This window comes from Protopterus annectens, chromosome 17.part0, assembly GCF_019279795.1.
Source record: "Protopterus annectens isolate FY-2018-M chromosome 17.part0, PAN1.0, whole genome shotgun sequence".
Classification (NCBI taxonomy): domain Eukaryota; kingdom Metazoa; phylum Chordata; order Ceratodontiformes; family Protopteridae; genus Protopterus; species Protopterus annectens.
Genome location: NC_056751.1, coordinates 673,161,663 through 673,181,157, shown reverse-complemented (window position 1 = coordinate 673,181,157; position 19,495 = coordinate 673,161,663). Strand labels below are relative to the sequence as shown.

General features: G+C 38.6%; 1 protein-coding gene across 1 annotated transcript in view; it reads left to right on the top strand.

Moving 5' to 3' along the window:
• Positions 1-19,495, top strand: part of F11R (F11 receptor) — a 1,474,472-nt gene that overhangs the window by 1,328,770 nt on the left and 126,207 nt on the right. Inside the window, exon 7 of the mRNA XM_044059235.1 lies at positions 5,559-5,571. Within this exon, the coding sequence (XP_043915170.1) occupies positions 5,559-5,571 (13 nt within the window). The remainder of the gene's footprint in view (positions 1-5,558; positions 5,572-19,495) is intronic.

Genomic DNA, 19,495 nt, shown 5'->3' with positions numbered 1-19,495 from the left:
TGTTTGGGGTGGGGCGGGATGTGGATTTCCAGTGAGATTAGTTTATGATCAGATCTCACCAATGAGGGATATACTTCCGGTGTGGAGCATTTTGTCCCCATGTTTGTGACAATGAGATCTAGTATATTTTCTCCTCTCGTGGGAACAGTGACTAGCTGTTCCATGGCATTTGAATTTATGAACTCCAGGAACCGTTGGGCTAGAAAGTTAGGGCTTGAGTAATGTTCCCAGTCTATATTCGGGTAGTTGAAGTCACCCAATATGATGGTGTTTGGAGATACATTTATACCCTCCAGTGTCTTCAGGAAGGCTGTGTGGGGTTCTTGAGTTTGAGAGGGTGGCCTGTAGCATGCTACAATTTGTAGAGCAGTTTTGCCTATGGTTAGTTGCACCTGGATGGTTTCCGAAGCTTGATGCGTTGCCACCAACCTGGAGGTGTGGGTATCCTTTATGAATATGGATACACCCTCCTTTTGTGGTGTGGTCCGGGTTTTGGGGCCGGAACGCATGATATGAGGTAAAACCTAATAGTGCCGGGTGCTCTCAGGAGCCTTGAACCAGGTTTCAGTTACAGCACAGACATCGATGTTCTCCATACTGAGAAGGGCCTCGAGTGCGTGCATTTTGAGATTTAGACTTCTGGCATTGAGCAGCATTACCCTCAGTTTCTTCCCATTTTTGTTTTCTAGGGTGGTAGGTTTAGAATTTGAGCCTTGCCTAAAAAGGCACTATGGGGTGGCAAGAGCCTTAGCCAATATCCGAATCCCAGGGTGACAGGTGCAAGCCGTCCCTTGAAGCAGCGTGGCTTGTCAAGCATGTCATCCCAGGCAGACAGACACTGGATCCCCTTTGAATGACACCAGACATTAAGCCAATTGTTAAAGCTGATCATCTTGTCTCTATATTGTGGCATCATTCTTGGTGAAGGAAGGATACTGCTCAGGGTTAGGGTCATACCTGCCTGGGCTACATAATCAGAGAGCTCCTCTGTCTCTTTTCATGTAGTCCAGGGAGGTACGTCTCAGGTCGTTCACACCAGCATGGACAATGACTGTGTCATATTTGTACTTGCCATGGAGTGACCCGAGTGCTTGTGTTATGTGGCTGATTCTAGCGCCCGATAGGCAGCTTACTGTGACCCTCTCCTTGTTCAGCCTGGTGAGTGGGACGTCAGTGTGTCTGACTATGGAGTCACCTATGACAAGTATGTTTGGTGTTGTATTTGGCCTTAAGGGCTGTGACTGCTTTGCACACTGCTTTTGTGGTTTATGTGTTGCTTGTGGGGTGTCTTGAGGTAGCAGTTGTTTGGGTGTCTGCTTTGGAGGCCTCTGCTGTTTAGGTAAATTTTTACTCAGAGCCTCCGAGTTTGTCTTTGTGTGTTTGTGTTTGATTCAGTGGAGTGGTAGCATTATGTGAGGCTGGTTTTGTGGTGTGTGTAGTTGCCTTCTCCTCCTGTCTGGTCTTGCCAGTCCTGAGTTGAGAGAGCTCAGCCTCCAGTTTGGCTAAATAGCTGCATCTCTCGCAAGTATTTGTGTTATGTGGGAGGAGGAGAGGGTTGTCTGTGTACATGAGGCAGTTATAACATTGCCTCAAGATTCCCAGATTCACCAGCTGGACCGGAGAGGAGATTGACAACTGACCTTTGGACATGCTAGAATAATATTGGGAAATCCTTAATTGAAAACAAGGGCCAGTGGGGAGTGAGGGTGTAGTGCTTTTAATTTTTAGTGCTGACTTATATAATTGCTTTAGTGAGCAAGTGCCAGGTAACTTGAGTGCAATGTGTTACAAGTATTTGAAATAAGGTTTCTCTTATGGGCCTTTCTTTCCCCACCCCACAGTTTATCCATCTCTCTTCCTGCACTGCTTTCTTCAAAGCCTAATGACCCATCCCAGTTCATTGTCCACTGTCCCCTTGACAGAGTTCTGGACAGACAGCATTAGATCACTGCTTCACCTAGGTTATACAGGTCCCATCTCAACCTGTGTTTTTGTAAGACGCCCCTATTTTCTGAAGTGTTTGAGCACACCTCTTTTGAGATTCTCCTGCCTCCTCTTCAAAGTTGTTAGCAGTGTTCATGTCTCCCTTTGAGTTATTGCAGTGAGGCAGTCCTTTAGTTCAAGTTTAAAGCTGTCGCACCACAACTGATCTGGCATAGAGTTTAAGGGGGGGGTGGAAATTCAGCAAGAAGTGTTGAACTTTCCCATCACATCGGATCTGGCATACAACTGGGAGTCCAACAAAAGGACTACAAAAATGGCAAAACTAAAGTAAAAATAATGCGAGCAAGCTTCGGGAACACTTAAACCTCACTGCTAAGGTTTGAATTTAGTCACAGCTAGACGTACTTACAAGTTAATATAAAAAAATAAAGTTAAATAAGTTTACATGGTTTCATAGAAGTTTATTAGTTTAATTACTTGACATAATTTGTGACATAATCAATTAAGGCTTTATATTGGTTGCTTGGATTAACTTCTTGTATAAGTTTACATGGTTTCATAGAAGTTTATTAGTTTAATTACTTGACATAATTTGTGACATAATCAATTAAGGCTTTATATTGGTTGCTTGGATTAACTTCTTGTATTTAAGCATCATGCAGTTTATGTACTTAGTCTGAAGAAGTTGGAGTATTTTCTCCAATGAAAGCGCTCACTTTAATAAAGTGTGTGTTGGAGTGTTCCTGAAGCTTGCTCGCATTATTATACAACTGGGAGGGGCATTCAGTATTAAGTATTGAAGCTGCCTCTCCCACCACATCATATCTGGCATATAGAGCTAGGGGTCTTCAGCATCAGTTATCCAGCTATTTAACTGCATCAGATCTAGTGTACTGCTGGGGTGCATTCAGCAAGTGTCAGGCTGTGTCTGGCAAACAGCGGGGGGGGGGGGGTCATTCAGCAGCAAGTGTTGAGCGTGCTTGAGTTAGGAATTCCCATGAGTCTCTGCCCTTTCATTCAATGTTTTTGAGGAGGCTTTTGAGACCAAGAAAGCTACAGAACGATTATCTCAAGGTCTGGCAGTTACTTGCACACAGTCACGGATTGTTAATTTTCACACCCTCTGCAACAGTTTGCACAGCCTGTTGTGACTTGACAAATGGGAAGGAGGTAGATATAGATCATGATTTGCAAGTGCATAATGCTTTCAATATTCCCTATATTCTAACTTGTTTTAACACCCTCTTCTCTTTGCAAGCTGTTTCCATGTTAGAGTTTAATCCAAGATGAGCTTTTAACAATGTTGAAAGCGCCATCCAAAATTACTAAACATTGTATTTAGTTGTGTTCTCAGTCTGAGAAGACTGGTTATCTGGGTTGGGACCACACAGAGACCAATATGGTTAACCTATGAAGGGTAAAGAATTCACTCAGTAACCACCTAACTAGTGTTCTTTTTAGACTGTACCAGTGACCAGCATGTACTAGTAGTAGTGGTGCAAATTTTGTAAGAACTGGTGAGCTTTTTCGTTAGCAGTTCAGACAGGTGATAAGTGGTGATTGAGCTAATATGTTGTCCACTAGGATGGCACATATACATGTTTGCTATTTAATGAATGCAATCCAATATAATCCAATGTAACTACTGTCTGTTTATTTTACTGTGGAGCTTTTCTCCCCGGTCTTCTGCTGAAAATGGACCGACGTCCAGTCGGACACTCCCGGTCAACAAATTTAAATAAATAAATGAAGTGTATTCGTGCCACCATGGCATCAAGGACCATAGCCCTGACTGTAACAGGGGGACACAAGTTGAATTAGTGGCTTAAGCATAGGGAGAATTAGATGGGGAGGGAGGATTGGGATGACCAGGTGACGGTGCCCATCCTTCTGCCAGGAGGACTCATTTCATGACCACAACACTTTGGTCAGTGATCATGAGGCTATAAGCAGGTAACTGGGCAGTCAGCAGCAGGACAGGTGGAGGGTGGCACTGATACCTTGAGTAGTGATGCATATTTTACCCTTTCTATCTCAGTAAGGATTGGCTTCCACTGGCATAAAAATTCTCTTCCCAACCTCAGATATGATGTCCTCCTTTCCAGCTCCTGTTCATCAAAGGGATCACTTCGGTAAGTTTCTAAGACCTTTTATCCCCAGTGTGGATTCACAACCCATCAGGGAAATGGCAGGATCTCGCTGCTTCCACGACAATAAGAGAATAGTCTGTTGGAAACAGAGTATCAGTGTTTGAAGTTGATGAGAGAGAAAAAAAATTCAAGTATAGAGTGCTCGACTTCACCTCTTCGCAACTGCTTTTTTTCTGGCAGTTAATTTGTATGTGGTAACATACACCAGTACAAGTGTAGAAAGATGGTCCCCTCAAACAGTGTTTGATATATTCCAGAAAAAGTAAGCATATCTGTGCATTTTATGCATTTTATTTCAATCGCCGTATCTAAATGGAAAAATGTAGCTTTTACTCATGACATCACATTGAGATCCACCTTATGCATGGCACTTAATTGTCTGGATATTTGTCAGACGTCTTGTATGGCAGAACTTGGAGCGAGTGTCACTGAACTGCAGCAGGCCACATTCGAATGTTTAAAAAAAAATTGAATAAATGTCCATAGTGCAATGTTCAATTTGAGACTGATTTCTCAGAATAGTATCACACATCTTGAAGCAGTCTCCCAAGTGTCATTGTAATAGAAAAAAGCATTTCTAGTGTAAAAAAATTGTTTTAAAGGCATCGGTGCCTTCTGCAGTGTGTATGTTCTTTTGTAGTGCACATCCTGAGGGTTAGTAGGGAAAATTTTTTTTACATCAAGGATTTTGTTGGAAGAAAGATTTGTTTCCCCACCTATATTGATGCCTATGTAGATGTAAGAAGCATGTGAAACTGTGCATGAAGTGGAGGTTAATGAGTTGTAGTACAAATTCTAGTTAAGGTTGCCCAAGCAAAGCAGACAGAAATATTTGTTTTGCTTGCTGGAAAAAAAAAAACATGGACAATGAGCAAGGTGTGCCTCTCTTGTGAAAAGATTTCCCCTGGGTGTTAATGTACAAGAGTTATTATAATTAGCAACTTGAGTAACATTGCAAATGTGCTTTCTTAAAAAGATCAAAGGTCTTCTCTAATAAGACGTTCCATTTGAATAAAACAGTTTTGCAACGTTTTATACTTTTTTCCCTTTTTGCTAATTTTATTTTGTAATGTATTGTACTGTAAAATAATCTAATCAACATAAAAACATGAGTGAAGAAATATGAAATACTTTTTTGGCTACACCTGTACTACTTGAAATCAATGTCCTTGAAATTGATGTGTGGGTTGTACAACAGTGCATGCAGTTACATTTCTAATGCAATGTTCAATGGGGTACATGTCTAACAAATTTGTCTCCACTCAGTTTGTAAGATTTTTCCCCTGCTACATACCACTGTGAGTGACCACATTCTCTTGATCTGAAAAGTGGATGGTAGAACGTTTTATTTTTCCTGACACTTAAATGAATAAAGTATATTGTTGATCAATGAGTTGATAGAAGAAATAATTGTATTAGATCAAGCAAACAAGTCTCACAGTTTTCTTTCTTTTTTCCTTGCAGCGAAAACCCAAAGGTGAGTTTCATGAAATTTCTCTTGTATATAGCTTTAGTGATCGATTTATTGATTGTATTTTGTAAATGTACTCTCAAGCCTTAAAATTATGAACAGCTAGATTATATACAGCCACTAGTTTACGTTGTAATTTTGCTATGGTTACTTTGATTAAAAACATTGCCACCTTTAGCTGGGTATGTAAAGATACTGCTAGGATCTCCCAGTCAAAGCTTTCCCTATGACTTTCATAGTTGAAACCACTGTGGTGATTAAACAGTCACAATGTAGCCATAATGGACAAGATCTGGCTGGAAATGCTGAAGGTTTTAGACATTGTTGGAGTGTTGTAGTTGATGCACCTTTTCTGTGTTACATTAAAGACCATGACAAGTACCTATGGATTGGCAAACTGGGGTAGTAGCCCAAATTTACAAAAGGGGCATGGAGTGTAAGTTGTTATAGAGGGATGCCCTTCTTGGCCTCCCTGGAAAAGCCTTTACCAGGATGCTGGAAAGCAGACTTCACCTGAAAGATGATTTGTTCAGGAAGAATGATGCAGATTCCATCCCAGCTGTTAAGTAATGTATAAAAACAAAAGCAAAGGTGGAAAGGTAAAATCACACAAACAATTTATTGTGAGCACTTTCGTACAAATATTCTTATGTACTTCAGACATTATTACCCAGCTTAACCATGCCTTAAAAAGACAATAATTGAACCAGTTTAGGTAATAAATTAATCACTAACTTAATCAAACATGAACTAGACACGGTTAAAAAGACATTCTCAAATTGCTATGAGTACATAAACATTCAATTAAAATGAAAATGAGAACTAATCTTATATAAAAAATTCACTTTATACTACTCTTAAAGCACCATAGTAATTATAAATATTACACCTTTATGTGTATCCAAACACTTTTTTACCAATAATTTTTTTTTTATATTGTTTCCCATTTAAAGGAATTTGATAATAAATTGATCAAATATAAGAAGTTACAAATGGAAATTCTTTATTTCAAGGAGTGTATCAAACATAAACTAGTACAGAAAGGTTTAAGACAATGGAAATATCCTTATGCTCTCATTAAGAACTCTGAATTTCACTTACAGTTGGTGGACATGTTTAACAAACAAGGCCTTGAATTTCTTGAAGTAGTTATTAGTAACTATGACAAACAAATGAGCGAACTGAAGGAGCAACTAGAAAAACTTGATAATGACATTGTCTGACCCTGAATCTAATAGATACGAGTATGACTTTAAGAGAATCTTTTCAAGCATAGATTCACTTATGGTCAAAATCATGGATACTAAAACTCGTAAATTAAATAGGGATAAAGTTGAATATGATCAAAATATGGCGTATCCAGATCCTCCTATTTCTAATAAAGCTTTTTACAATTCTTCTGTTACCTTGGCAACTGACAACCAGACACCGGCTCATCTTGATGACGGCACTAACATTAGCTACATCACTAATAATCAGTGCAACTCAGCAGTCCGCCGTAGTGAGCAGATTAAAAATAACGCCAATGTGGTGGGGAATCTAATGGATCAAACACTCACAGCGCTAATGGACAGGAGTTTCCCCAGGATGGCAACAGAATTATCAACAGGGTGCAGTCCAGCAACTGCAATTCCAAACAGAGGAAAAGAAACAACCGTCGCAGGAGATAGCCTATGTAGACCAGTTGGTCAATTTAACCATTTACAAAAGTAACCAAGGTGACTTTAATATTTATAACTTCAGTTCTGTTAGTATCCCACAACGAATGGTTGAGTTTTTAGATAAAGGATCTAATTTTGTGCAGAGTTTTAAACCTAACTTGGCTAAAACCATTTGCGACTTAAAGTTTATGCATAAGCTGAATTTAAATGTCATGTTTGGTAATAACATCAGTTTAGTAACAAATGAACGAGTATGTAGTGTGTGTAATCCCCCATTACAGGGGACTTTAGCCTTATTTGAGAAAATGACTGAAATGCATTTCAGAGCTCTTAACCATAACTATTCAAGCCAAAATTATAACCTTTCAAAAGCAGAGAGACTTTATTGCTTATGTTAAAGCACATAATGTCCAAATCCCTGTTATCTTGATCTGATAATGATTTCACTTTCCATTTCACTCTGTTCCAGCTCATCTCCAAACATTTCCTGAACATAATCTACTGTTATTTTCATTATATGTTTCTGATCTCTCTATCAAATGGTTTTCTTCTTTCAATTCCCTAATTACACCCTAATTACACTCTCCTCTTTCACTAGTAATCAGAATAATTAGATAATAGTTCAGAAAAATATAATGAAAATAACAGTAGATTATGTTCAGGAAATGTTTGGAGATGAGCTAGAACAGAGTGAAATGGAAAGTGAAATCATTATCAGATCAAGATTACAGGGATTTGGAAGAGAATAACATCAGAATAATTGGCGACAATATTAGGAAAAGTAAATCTAGAAACAGCAGCATGTCCAGATATAATACAAAATGTATAAGAATTTGACAGTAGTACAAAATTTCTTTATAGAAGTGTTAAGTGAGTGGCTAGACATGGGTTTTGCTTATAAGGAACTGTGTAGTGTGGTATTAAATTTATATGGAAAAAGGGTGATATAAATGATATTTGGAATTGGAGGCCTATAGTGTTGAATAATACAGATTATAAAATTTTCATGAAGATCATACAAAAAAGGGTGGCAGTTAAACTTTTACATATCTTACAAGATATTTTATATAGTGTTAAGTAAATGATGCCAAAGATTTATTAATGGTGGTTAGAGAATTAGTGGACGACATATTAAATAGACACGGCAAACTGCTAATTATGGTATTATTGATAAGCTCAACAGCCTGGGCATAAACCCTTATGTCACAAGATGGATCGCAAACTGGCTCAGACAGATCCCATAAAGTATGAGTAGCGGGATCTATGTCCGAATCCAGACCAGTAACGAGTGGTGTGCCTCAGGGCTCTGTCCTGGGGCCCCTCCTGTTTGGCATACTACTTCTCAGAAGTACAGGCAAGCACGGAAGGGCTGTGGCTGACTAAGTTTGCGGACGACTGCAAACTGGGTGCTATAATAGAGTCTCCGGCTGACATGGAGATCCTCCAGAAGGGCCTAAATGAGACTGATGCATGGTGTCAAAGCCATGGTCTCAAGCTAAATGCAGAAAAATGCATAGTAATCCCCTTTGGAGAAACAGAGTACCCGCAAACTACAACATAGGAGGTAATCTCCTGAAATCTGAAGAAGAAATAAGGGATCTAGGGACCCAAGTAGATAGTCAGCTTTCCTTTGATAACCATGTTGCCAAAGTGGTTAGAAAATCCTTCTATGTGACCCATCTGATCACAAAAGGGTTCGCATCAAGATCTAAGGATGTAATGGTGCCCCTCTACTCTTCCCTCATCAGACCCATTATTGAGTACAATGTGCCAATTGGAATGTACCTGGCTAGACATCTCCAGCAGCTGGAGAGACCACAGAGGTACCTAACCAAGAGGATTACTGGCCTCAAACAGTTTCACTATGCAGCACGATTGAAAAAGTTAAGACTGTTCTCTGTTGCATACCGCTTGGCGATCTCTAACGTACAGAGGCATGTCCAACCCAGAATTGTTGAACATGCTTCATCTTAGAAAAACAAAATCTACTCGCTACATGCTCTAGGGATATAAACCTCAACACAACAATGAATAGAACATGCGGGAGGGATAGATTCCCTTCGCAGAGACTTCCCTTACTATGGAACAGGGTCCCGATCTACATAAGACAGAGCCCCTCACTGTTCCTCTTCAAGAGGAACCTTGATGAGTGGATGGGTAACAAAGTTCACACCGGGGATCACACCAGCAGCACTACTAGAGAGGGGCCAAGGGTACTAGCTTGCTAGTACAAGGGTCTAGGGAACTACTAAAGGGGCAGTGAATACCGCACAACGTGGCTGGGCTAATATATGCCTTCGGGCAGATAGCCCAGTACCAACCTATGAGTAATGCAGCCCAATAAAGGTGTGGGCATCATTTTCATGGATGAGGCTGAATATAGTAGAAGAATGCATAGTATGTTTAGTTCTAATTATGAAAAAGTTTCTCTAAATCAACTGAATCAAGCACATCAACACATTAGAATATTTTTAAGCGACTTGTTCATAGAAGCAGTATCTAAGCATGTCAGCACCTTTAATACCAGTTATCTTTGGTACACCTAAATTGCACAAAAATGTAGGTGATCCTCCCCTACGGCCTATAACTGATGGACGTAAGTCTATCACATACGCTTGTGATAAGTGTGTAGACTCCAAGTTGAAACTGCCTTTACAGTCAGAATTACAAATTTGCCGTGACTCCTGGCATTTTTTTAGAAAATTTGTACAAATTGTCATTTGATCCATCATGCAACTTTTTGACTGTTGACGTTAAAGATTTATATACAGTCATTCCTCAAGATATTGCTTTAGATTGGGTGAGGGAATTTCTTCTGCTTAAACAAGTAGGAGGTAAAGAAGTGGACCTCATCATTGCATTACTAGAAATTGTTTTAAGCAATAATTTCTCTATGTTCAAAGGAGAGTATTTTCTCCAAAAATCAGGGGTAGCAATGGGCTCCCCGTGTGGTGGCAGATGTCCTTCAAGAATGCAACTGCAGTCATAACATATGGGTTGCCCTGCCTCAGGCAGCCCTCGGTCAGCCGGATTCCAAAGTCTGGGTCCAACGTCAGCTGATGTCGCATTTCTCTCCGTCAGAGCGGCAGGAGTACATAAGCATCAGCCGACGCCATCTTCTTCAGTCTTTCTTGGCGCGCGGTGCCCGAAGCAGAAGCAGTTCGCAAGTGCCGGTCGGTCAGCTCCTGTATTCTTCGATCTGAAGTCATCAAAAAAGCTAAGTACCCCGTTGGGGACCTTTTCTTGCCTCAGCCGATGTCAGAAATTACTCAAAAAGTTAATAATTGTTTGTCTTGTGGTAAACAAATACCTCATAAGGATTTCCATTCTTACTGCCTTTCTTGCCTTGGCCCAGACCATGACGTCTCAGCCTGTGCCGCCTGTGCTCGCTTCAATAAGCGCACTCTCAGGCGCCGGGCGGAGTTCGCTGAAGACTTTTTCGGCGAAAAATACGATTACAAGATGCCGTCGGAATTACTGACATCGCAGACTCCTAAGAAATGTAAAGACCGGGACCGCCATCCTCGGCTCGCGTCTTCCACCGACACCACGCCAAAACTTACCGCGAGTGCCCCGGTTCCCTCTGAGGTGGTTATTTCACCGCTCCGAACCGAAGACACCGCATTACCTGAAACCGAGGAAATGCCCGGGGCCATTGCTGTGGATAAGGTCACTCCTGCACGTGGAGCTGCTAGGCCTCCCATGTCCATGTCTATCAAGACCTACACACGTGCTAAGGCAGCCAGCAAGACTAAGCATCTTACTGCTAAAGCCTTACCTCAGCCTACTCCTGAGACACAAATCATGACTATGGCAGCAGACTTAATCTCCATGATCAGAGGTTCCCAGGCCCATCCTGAGAGGATCCCAGCCTCCTCCTGATAAGAGGCCCAGGGTTGAGCCCACTGACCCTCTTCCTTCAGATGAAGATTCTGAGGCCTCTGGCCACTCCGATAGCCAGGAAGAGCCTTTCCAGACCTACGAGGACTCAGATGCAGAGGACTCCATCCCCTCGGCCTCCCCTCCTGAGGATATTTCTTTTGGGGAAGTTCTGCATTCCATGAGGGAACATTTTAAGTGGCAAGGCCAGGAATTTTCTGATTCCAGAAAGTGCCATTGCCGTGACTCCTGGCATTTTTTTTAGAAAATTTGTACAAATTGTCATTTGATCCATCATGCAACTTTTTGACTGTAGACGTTAAAGATTTATATACAGTCATTCCTCAAGATATTGCTTTAGATTGGGTGAGGGAATTTCTTCTGCTTAAACAAGTAGGAGGTAAAGAAGTGGACCTCATCATTGCATTACTAGAAATTGTTTTAAGCAATAATTTCAATATGTTCAAAGGAGAGTATTTTCTCCAAAAATCAGGGGTAGCAATGGGATCCCCGTGTGGTGGCAGTTTTGCCAATGCTGTCAAGGCATTTTGGCAGAGGACATTTTTATTTCAAAATTCAGTCTTTAAAGAAAAAGTTGCTTGGTACACTAGGTACCAGGATGATATGTTTTTCATCCTTAAAGGTGATACAATTGTTGCAGACCATTTAGTTGAGACTATGACATCCTTTACAAATTTTTTTGGAATTTACTTCCCAATTTAATTGTCAGAGTATTACCTTTCTAGACATCAATCTCTGTAAGGATGTAATGTTTAATAGGTTTGCAACACACATTCACAGAAAACCTACATATTGCAATTCTTTCTTGCATTTTCAAAGTAATTATCCATACCACCAAACGAGAGCGGTGGTTAAAGGTCAGTTAGTCAGAGCTTCTAGAATGACTTCTAGTGATGATGACTTTTTGGGAGAATGTCATAATTTGAAAATTATGTTCATTAATCGTGGTTATCCAGTTTCCCTTATTGACCACCTTATTGTTGAGGTCAAATTAAAGAGAGAGGTAGGGCATTTCAAACCCATCATGTCAAGGTCACATTTCAGACAGGGAACCCCTGAGTTTACCAAATTTACCACTTAATGACCAAAATATACATGATAATGGAGGGCAAAGTTATACCACTAGTTTTCTGACCCAATATTCAACTAAGGCATCCGAATTTAGGAATATCCTGGTTAACAATTGAGATCTTATCTTAGAGGATCATATGATCATGAACCTTGTAAGGATGAGGCCCCTGGTAACTTTTAAACGTGGTCCAAATTTAAAAACGTTATTTGAAGCCCCTAGTGTCATATAGACACACTCAGGGAATGTTCAAATGTGGACGTTGTAATTATTGTAAGCACGTCCAGATGGCAACATTTGTATTCATCAGAAGGATTAAATATTTCATCAAGGGTCGATTTACTTGTGACAGCCAAGGCATAGTTTATTTGGCTACTTGCCGACAATGCTCAGCTTTTTATTTAGGAAAAACTGAGTGTCCATTTAAACAACGCATATATGAACATCTTTATAATATTGCCAGGAACTTCAGTACTAATGCCCTGGCTAGGCACATAGCTGAGTTTCAGTCGCATAACTTTCAATTCACTGTAGTTGATCATGTTTATAAAAATCTTCGAGGTGGCCCATGGCAGCTTAAGCTTGAAGAACGTGAATTAATGTGGCAATTGCAGACTAATGCACATATTTATCCTGGATTAAATGAAGCATGTTCCATCAAATGCCTGTTAAAATTAAAGGCATTGGATGGGTGAAACATGTTCAATGTAATATTTATTTTATCATATTTTTTGGTAAAAGAAATATTTATTAACGTTTTTGGATATACATAAAGGTGTAATATTTATAATTACTATGGTGCTTTGAGTAGTATGAAGTGAATTTTTTATATAAGATTAGTTCTCATTTTCATTTTAATTGAATGTTTATGTACTCAATAGCAATTTGAGTGTCTTTTTAAGTGTCTAGTTCATGTTTGATTAAGTTAGTGATTAATTCATTACCTAAACTGGTTCAATTATTCAGTCTTTTTAAGGCATGGTTAGCTGGGTAATGTCTGAAGAAGTACATAAGAATATTTGTACGAAAGCGCTCACAAATTGTGTGTTTTTTATCTTTCTGCCTTTGCTTTTGTTTTTATAGTTCGAGTTTGTTTTTAAGTAATCTATCTTTGGCTGTACACAGCTGTTGAAGTAGTTCTGAGAGTTTCCTAGTATTGCCCGCTTAGATTTGTGGACCTTTTAGAGTATGCATATATGTATTAAGCATCCTGTTGTAGGTGTTCCAACAGTATGGGGACCAAGCAATGCTACTGCATGTCATTCTTTCCCTTTGAGAAGTGAGAATTGTGACCCTCATATTTTGTGTTAATATGTACTTTACCAAGGGTACATCTCACCCCCCCCCATGTGTGATGTTTTTATTGACATGTTAGCAATGTACAGTTAATTTCCAAAAGCTGTCTAGCTTGAAGACACTGGATATAGATCTTTGTTGTCAGTGATGCCACTTCGCGGTAAGTGGCCAATTTCCAGTGTACACTGAATGATTCACTGTTCTATGCAAAGGGCTACAAATTAAAATTACTACCTCAAAAATCAAAGTTTTTCTGTTGCACTTGACATTGTTACACTTTCTGTAGGTCATGTCACTTTCATGTTTGAATACAAATAAACTATTCTTCATGGGTTCTGTTCAAGCAGCTTTATTTTATGCAGATGCATCACATTAGAGGCTTACTGACAAACTTAACTGCAATCATGCATGCTCACTCTAGCTGCTTCTACAAAATGGCACTAAGGAGTTGCATGCTTCTGGAATTTATATGTGCATGCACAGCCTTGCATGCTTATTAAAGATAGAACACACATGGGTCTATATCAGATGGTCGAACTTTCAAAAGTTCAACTGTCATATGGTCGACACCATATGATCGAACTTTTGAAAGTTTGAAGGTTTTAACGGAGATCTCCGTACAGTGGAGAATGGGAAGATTTTCATTTTCTGCACGGTAGTGCTATCTCGGAGTTGGTATATTTAAAGAGCAGGGGTTGCAGGGGAATTCGGGTAGGTTTTTTCCTGTAGTTTATTTTTTTTATTAGATTTTTGAACGTTTAAAAGTTCTATCATATGGTGTCAACCATATGACGGTTGAACTTTTAAAAGTTCAATCATCTAATGTAGATCCAGCACACACACTTTCACTCTTACCTGCGCATCTTCCCTCTTTGAGAAATGGATCATGCAGATTGTCATGAGATTTGGCCTGCAGAAATCACAGGTAATCTATAGACATTCATTATACAATACTAAATACACACACACGTGTGTGTGTGTGTATATATATGTATATGTATATATGTATATGTGTGTATATATATATATATATATATATATATATATATATATATATATGTATGTATATATATATATATATATATATATATGTATGTATATATATATGTATGTATATATATATGTATGTATATATATATATGTATGTATATATATATGTATGTATATATATATGTATGTATATATATATGTATGTATATATATATGTATGTATATATATATGTATATATATATATGTATGTATGTATATATATGTATGTATGTATATATATGTATGTATATATATATATATATATATATATATATATATATATATATATATATATATATGTATGTATATATATATGTATGTATATATATATGTATGTATATATATATGTATGTATATATATATGTATGTATATATATATATATGTATGTATATATATATGTATGTATATATATATATATGTATGTATATATATATATATATGTATGTATATATATATGTATATATATATATGTATGTATGTATGTATGTATATATATATATGTATGTATATATATATATATATGTATATGTATGTATGTGTATATATATATATATATATATATGTATATGTATGTATGTATGTATATATATATATATATATATATATATATATGTATACAATCACGTCCACGTTGCTGTGTATTTCACACTAGGCTTAGAAACTCGTCTGTATCGTGTGAAATAAAACTGGGAATTTAGATTTAGCAGCTGGGATAGTTTCTGCAAAATGGTTGACCTATGGAATATTCAAATCACTTTCTGGAACAGAATCGGACTTTTGAACGGATTCTGGTCTGAAAACTGTGTCTGACTCATTCTTTGAATTAGAGTTTGCATCCTAGATAAAATGTGACTGCAATGATGATGATTCTGGTACAGGAAAGGTCTCCGATTCCTCATGTACTCCACACCTTCGGAATTTACCAAGTAGGATGTCTGTTCACCACAGATGCCTGTAATCTGCCCTATTCGATCAAAACATTTTGTCTGGATTCGTACAGTCTCTCCTTCCCTCAATGTATGGTTTAATCTCTATCTGTCATAACTAGATTTCTGGTTGTTATGCTTCTTAAACAATTGATCCTTGATTGTTTTAATGTTCTTAAGTTTAGGCTGCAACAAACTTGAAGAAATAGGTAACTTAGTTCTAGTTTGCCTGGAAAGTAGTCTTTGAGCAGGTGAGCCAAGAATATATTCACTGGGTATGTTTCTGAGATTAAGTAAATTCAAGAATACATTGGTATTGTCATACTTTGACTTTACAAGTAATTGCTTTGCACTCTGCACAGCTCATTCAGCTAGACCATTGGACAGAGGATATTCAGGACTACTAGTGACATGTACAAAGTCCCATTCTTTGGCATTTCTGAAACAACTTGGCTAGTGTATACCATTGTCAGTAAAAAGTTTGTGTGGAGTACCATGAGCTGAGAAATGACATTTCAGCTTGGTAGTAACAGTCGTTGAGGTTAAGTTTGGTAGTAGATTAATCTCAAACCAATTCATGTACCAAAACTAAGTAGTGTTGATTGTTTCACTGAAAGATATCAGTTGCTGCAGTAGACCAAGTTTGCAAATGTGATCTAGTACTATTGCATACTGAACAAGAAGAAAGAACCCTATCAATGTCTTTTGATAATGATGGCCAAAATACTATTTCTTTTGCTCTTCTCTTAGTAGCTGTGCATCCTGGTGACCACAATGCAAAATCTGAATATATCCTTATTGTAAGGAAGCAGGAACAACACTTTTAGAACCTTTGAAAATAGTCCTCTTCCATCAACAATTTATCTCCATAAGAAAAATATGCTTGCACCTCAGGTGATACCCTGGATTGCTTTGACCATCATCCAACGTTAATATAGCAATTGAGCTTCTGTAAAATTGGATCAGTTTGAGTGTGATCTCTTAAGTCTAGTGGTGGAACAATTACGCACGGACATCACATTAAAGTCAAAAGTCTCTGCATCAAGCTGCTCTGTTGTATTTCTAGATGATCGGGATAAGGTATCAGCCAGAAAGAACAATTTCCCTTTAGTGTAGACCAATTTGAAATTGTACTTCTGCAATTTGAGCATCATTTTTTTGTAATCTTGATGGAGCAGAATGCCTAGGCTTATTTAGAATAGTGACTAGAGGTTGATGATCAGTTTCAATCTGAATAGCTCGACCATAAATATAATCATAAAACTTAGAGCATGCAGATATTATAGCCAAAGCTCTTTCTCAATTTGAGCATACTGCATCTCAGTTTGGGTTACTGTCTAGATGCATAGGTTACTGGTCTGCATTCTTGAAGTATGCACCAAGGCCAAATTTTGAAGCATCACAGGAAAGAATAACTGGTTTGTTCAGTTTACTATCTTAATGTAGGTGGGGTGGCAATTTTCTGCTTCAGGTCTTCAGATGATGTTCCAACCATGACCATGCAACATTTTTGCATGTTAACTCTCTTACAGATGCTATCAACTCACTGAAGTCTGGTATAAATTTGCCTAAGTAGTTGACCATGCCCAGAAAATGCTGTAAACCTTGTACATTGTCTGGCGCTGACATCTCTAGAATAGCTGGTTGCTTGATCAGGTCTCAAGCCTGTGCTTATAAACAAATGTCCTACGTACGTAACTTCTGGAAGTCTGAATTTGCATTTCAAAGGAGTGAGCTTTAAGTTCACTTCACGCGCTCTGTCTAGAACTTTCTTGAAGTTTCTGTCATGCTCTGCTTTAACATTGCAGCCAACCAACAGATCTACTGTTATGGCACAAGGATAACCCAAAAAAATTGTTCCATTGCACTCTGAAAAACTTCACTTGCAGAATTTATTCTCAAGTCATACTTAGGAATCTCTATCTGCCAAATGGAGTACCAAAAGTAGTTTGAAATGAGGATTTGCGATCAAACAACACTTGCCAAAATGAACTCTCTGCATCCAAAACAGAAAATACAGTGGCATTCGGTATTAGAGCTGAAACTTCGGCTGTACACATTGGATGATATGGTCTCTCTCTTAATGCTTTGTTCAAATCTCTTGGGTAAGTGCATATTCTGATTTCATCTGAGCCTTTTGTTGAGTGGCTACCATGGATGACACCCATTCAGTTGGTTCTGTGACCAGACAAATCACACCTTGCTGCACCGTTTTATCCAGCTGAGCTTTAAGTTTATCTTTCATAGTTATCGGAACTCTTCTTGCTGGTCTAACTACTGGGGTGACCTCTGGGTCTAACTTCATGGAATACACAACAGAAAGATTGCCTAATTTATAATCGAAAACCTCAGCATACTCTGAGAAAATGGCTTCAGAGAAATTGGAACTCAGAACTGCACTCACATAATAAACTTTAGCAAAGGAAAGCAGATTCATTCTTAAACTATCTTTGAGACCCAATAAAGATTGCATAGGTCTTCAGACTACGTAGACTAACAAGTTGTAACAGTTCTTGGCCAGATAACATGAGAGCATCAATGAACTTTCGGTTTGAATTTCTTCCACTCCATAAGCAACAAGTCTCGCACTAATGGTTACATTGAGTTGTTCGGTAGTTCTCACTTTTTCAAGTGTCTGCTGATATAACATTACACTTTGACCCAGTGTCTACTTTGAACTCTGGATTTTTCCATTGATCTGGACAGTACAAAATACTTAACTTCTTTTTAGTTTATTGCATTAACTCTTTCACCAAGCCCTGATACACCATCTACGTAGAAAGCTGACTGCTTTGGCTTTACTTTATTAACTTGCTTTCTTGTGCAGTCTTTCTTTACAAGGTTTACCTTTATATCGTCGATCACACTTTTGTCAACCGGCCACTGTGACTCATTTAAGCAAATAAAACCGCGAAAAATTAAAAATGTCAAAAATGTCGAATTTCGACATTTCTGGCTGGGCCACATCTCCACACCAGTGCTACCATGGGTCAAAAAGGGGAGATGTTTTGTCGTTTACTTATTCGGAATTCGACGTTGGAGATGTTCGCACTTCGGTATTCTCGGAAGTCGTTTCACCCATATTGTGATCGACGATGTAAAGGTAAACCCTTTACAACTGTGTGAGGCTTTCTTGATTTACAAAACTTTTGGAAATGGTTCCATTTTTTTACACTTGTGACATTGCTGACCAAATGCTAAGCACTTCTCTCTCTTTTAGAGTCATAGTTTGCTCCACAATTGCGACAGTTAACAATAAAACTAGATTTGTTTTGCTGATTCATGTTTGTGTTGCACTCAGCTGGAGCTTGCACCTTTCTTGGAACTTTGTACAAAACCTTGTGGCGGCTTTGGAAATTCTGCAGCTGCTACATGCTTAGGCCTGTTGTTTGTCATGTGTTGCATACTGTCTGCATTTGCTCTAGAGCCAACTGAAACCATGCTCTTGTCACTCACAAGCCCATTTGTATGTTTTTGTCACCTCATGAATTTGACAAGTCTCTCTGGCTTTTCTCAACATTAAATCTCTGTCACGAAGTGAAATCTTCCTCACAGCAGCACATACAAGCCTGTCCTTTATCAGCTCATCTTTTGGATAACCAAACAGAACTGTTTCAGGTCTGTTTCTCAAGTCAGTTATATAAGCTGCAGATGTTTCCCCTGGTTTCTGATCTTGTGTAAAACAAATGCCTCTCTAATGTAACATTCGTCTGGGGTTGCACATTTCTCTAAACTTCAAACACTCTGGGTCTTCCCTTGATTCGGCTTGTACAATATGGCTGTCTGCACCTTCTCCTTCCTGCACTGATGGTGCATACACAAATGAATGCTCTTTTTCTATGGCCTCTGACCCTGCTAGGTTTAGCAAAATAAATGCCCTTGTGCATGCATCTCTATCTGCATAAACTGCTTGTATGAAAATATCGTACTCTTGCTCAAATATTCTGTAGTTCTGTGCAATATTCTGATCAAACTCAAGTGGTAGGGTCTTTCAAAATCCGGCTACCATATTGACACACAACAGCGAAGGGGTTTGCGAATAAGCAC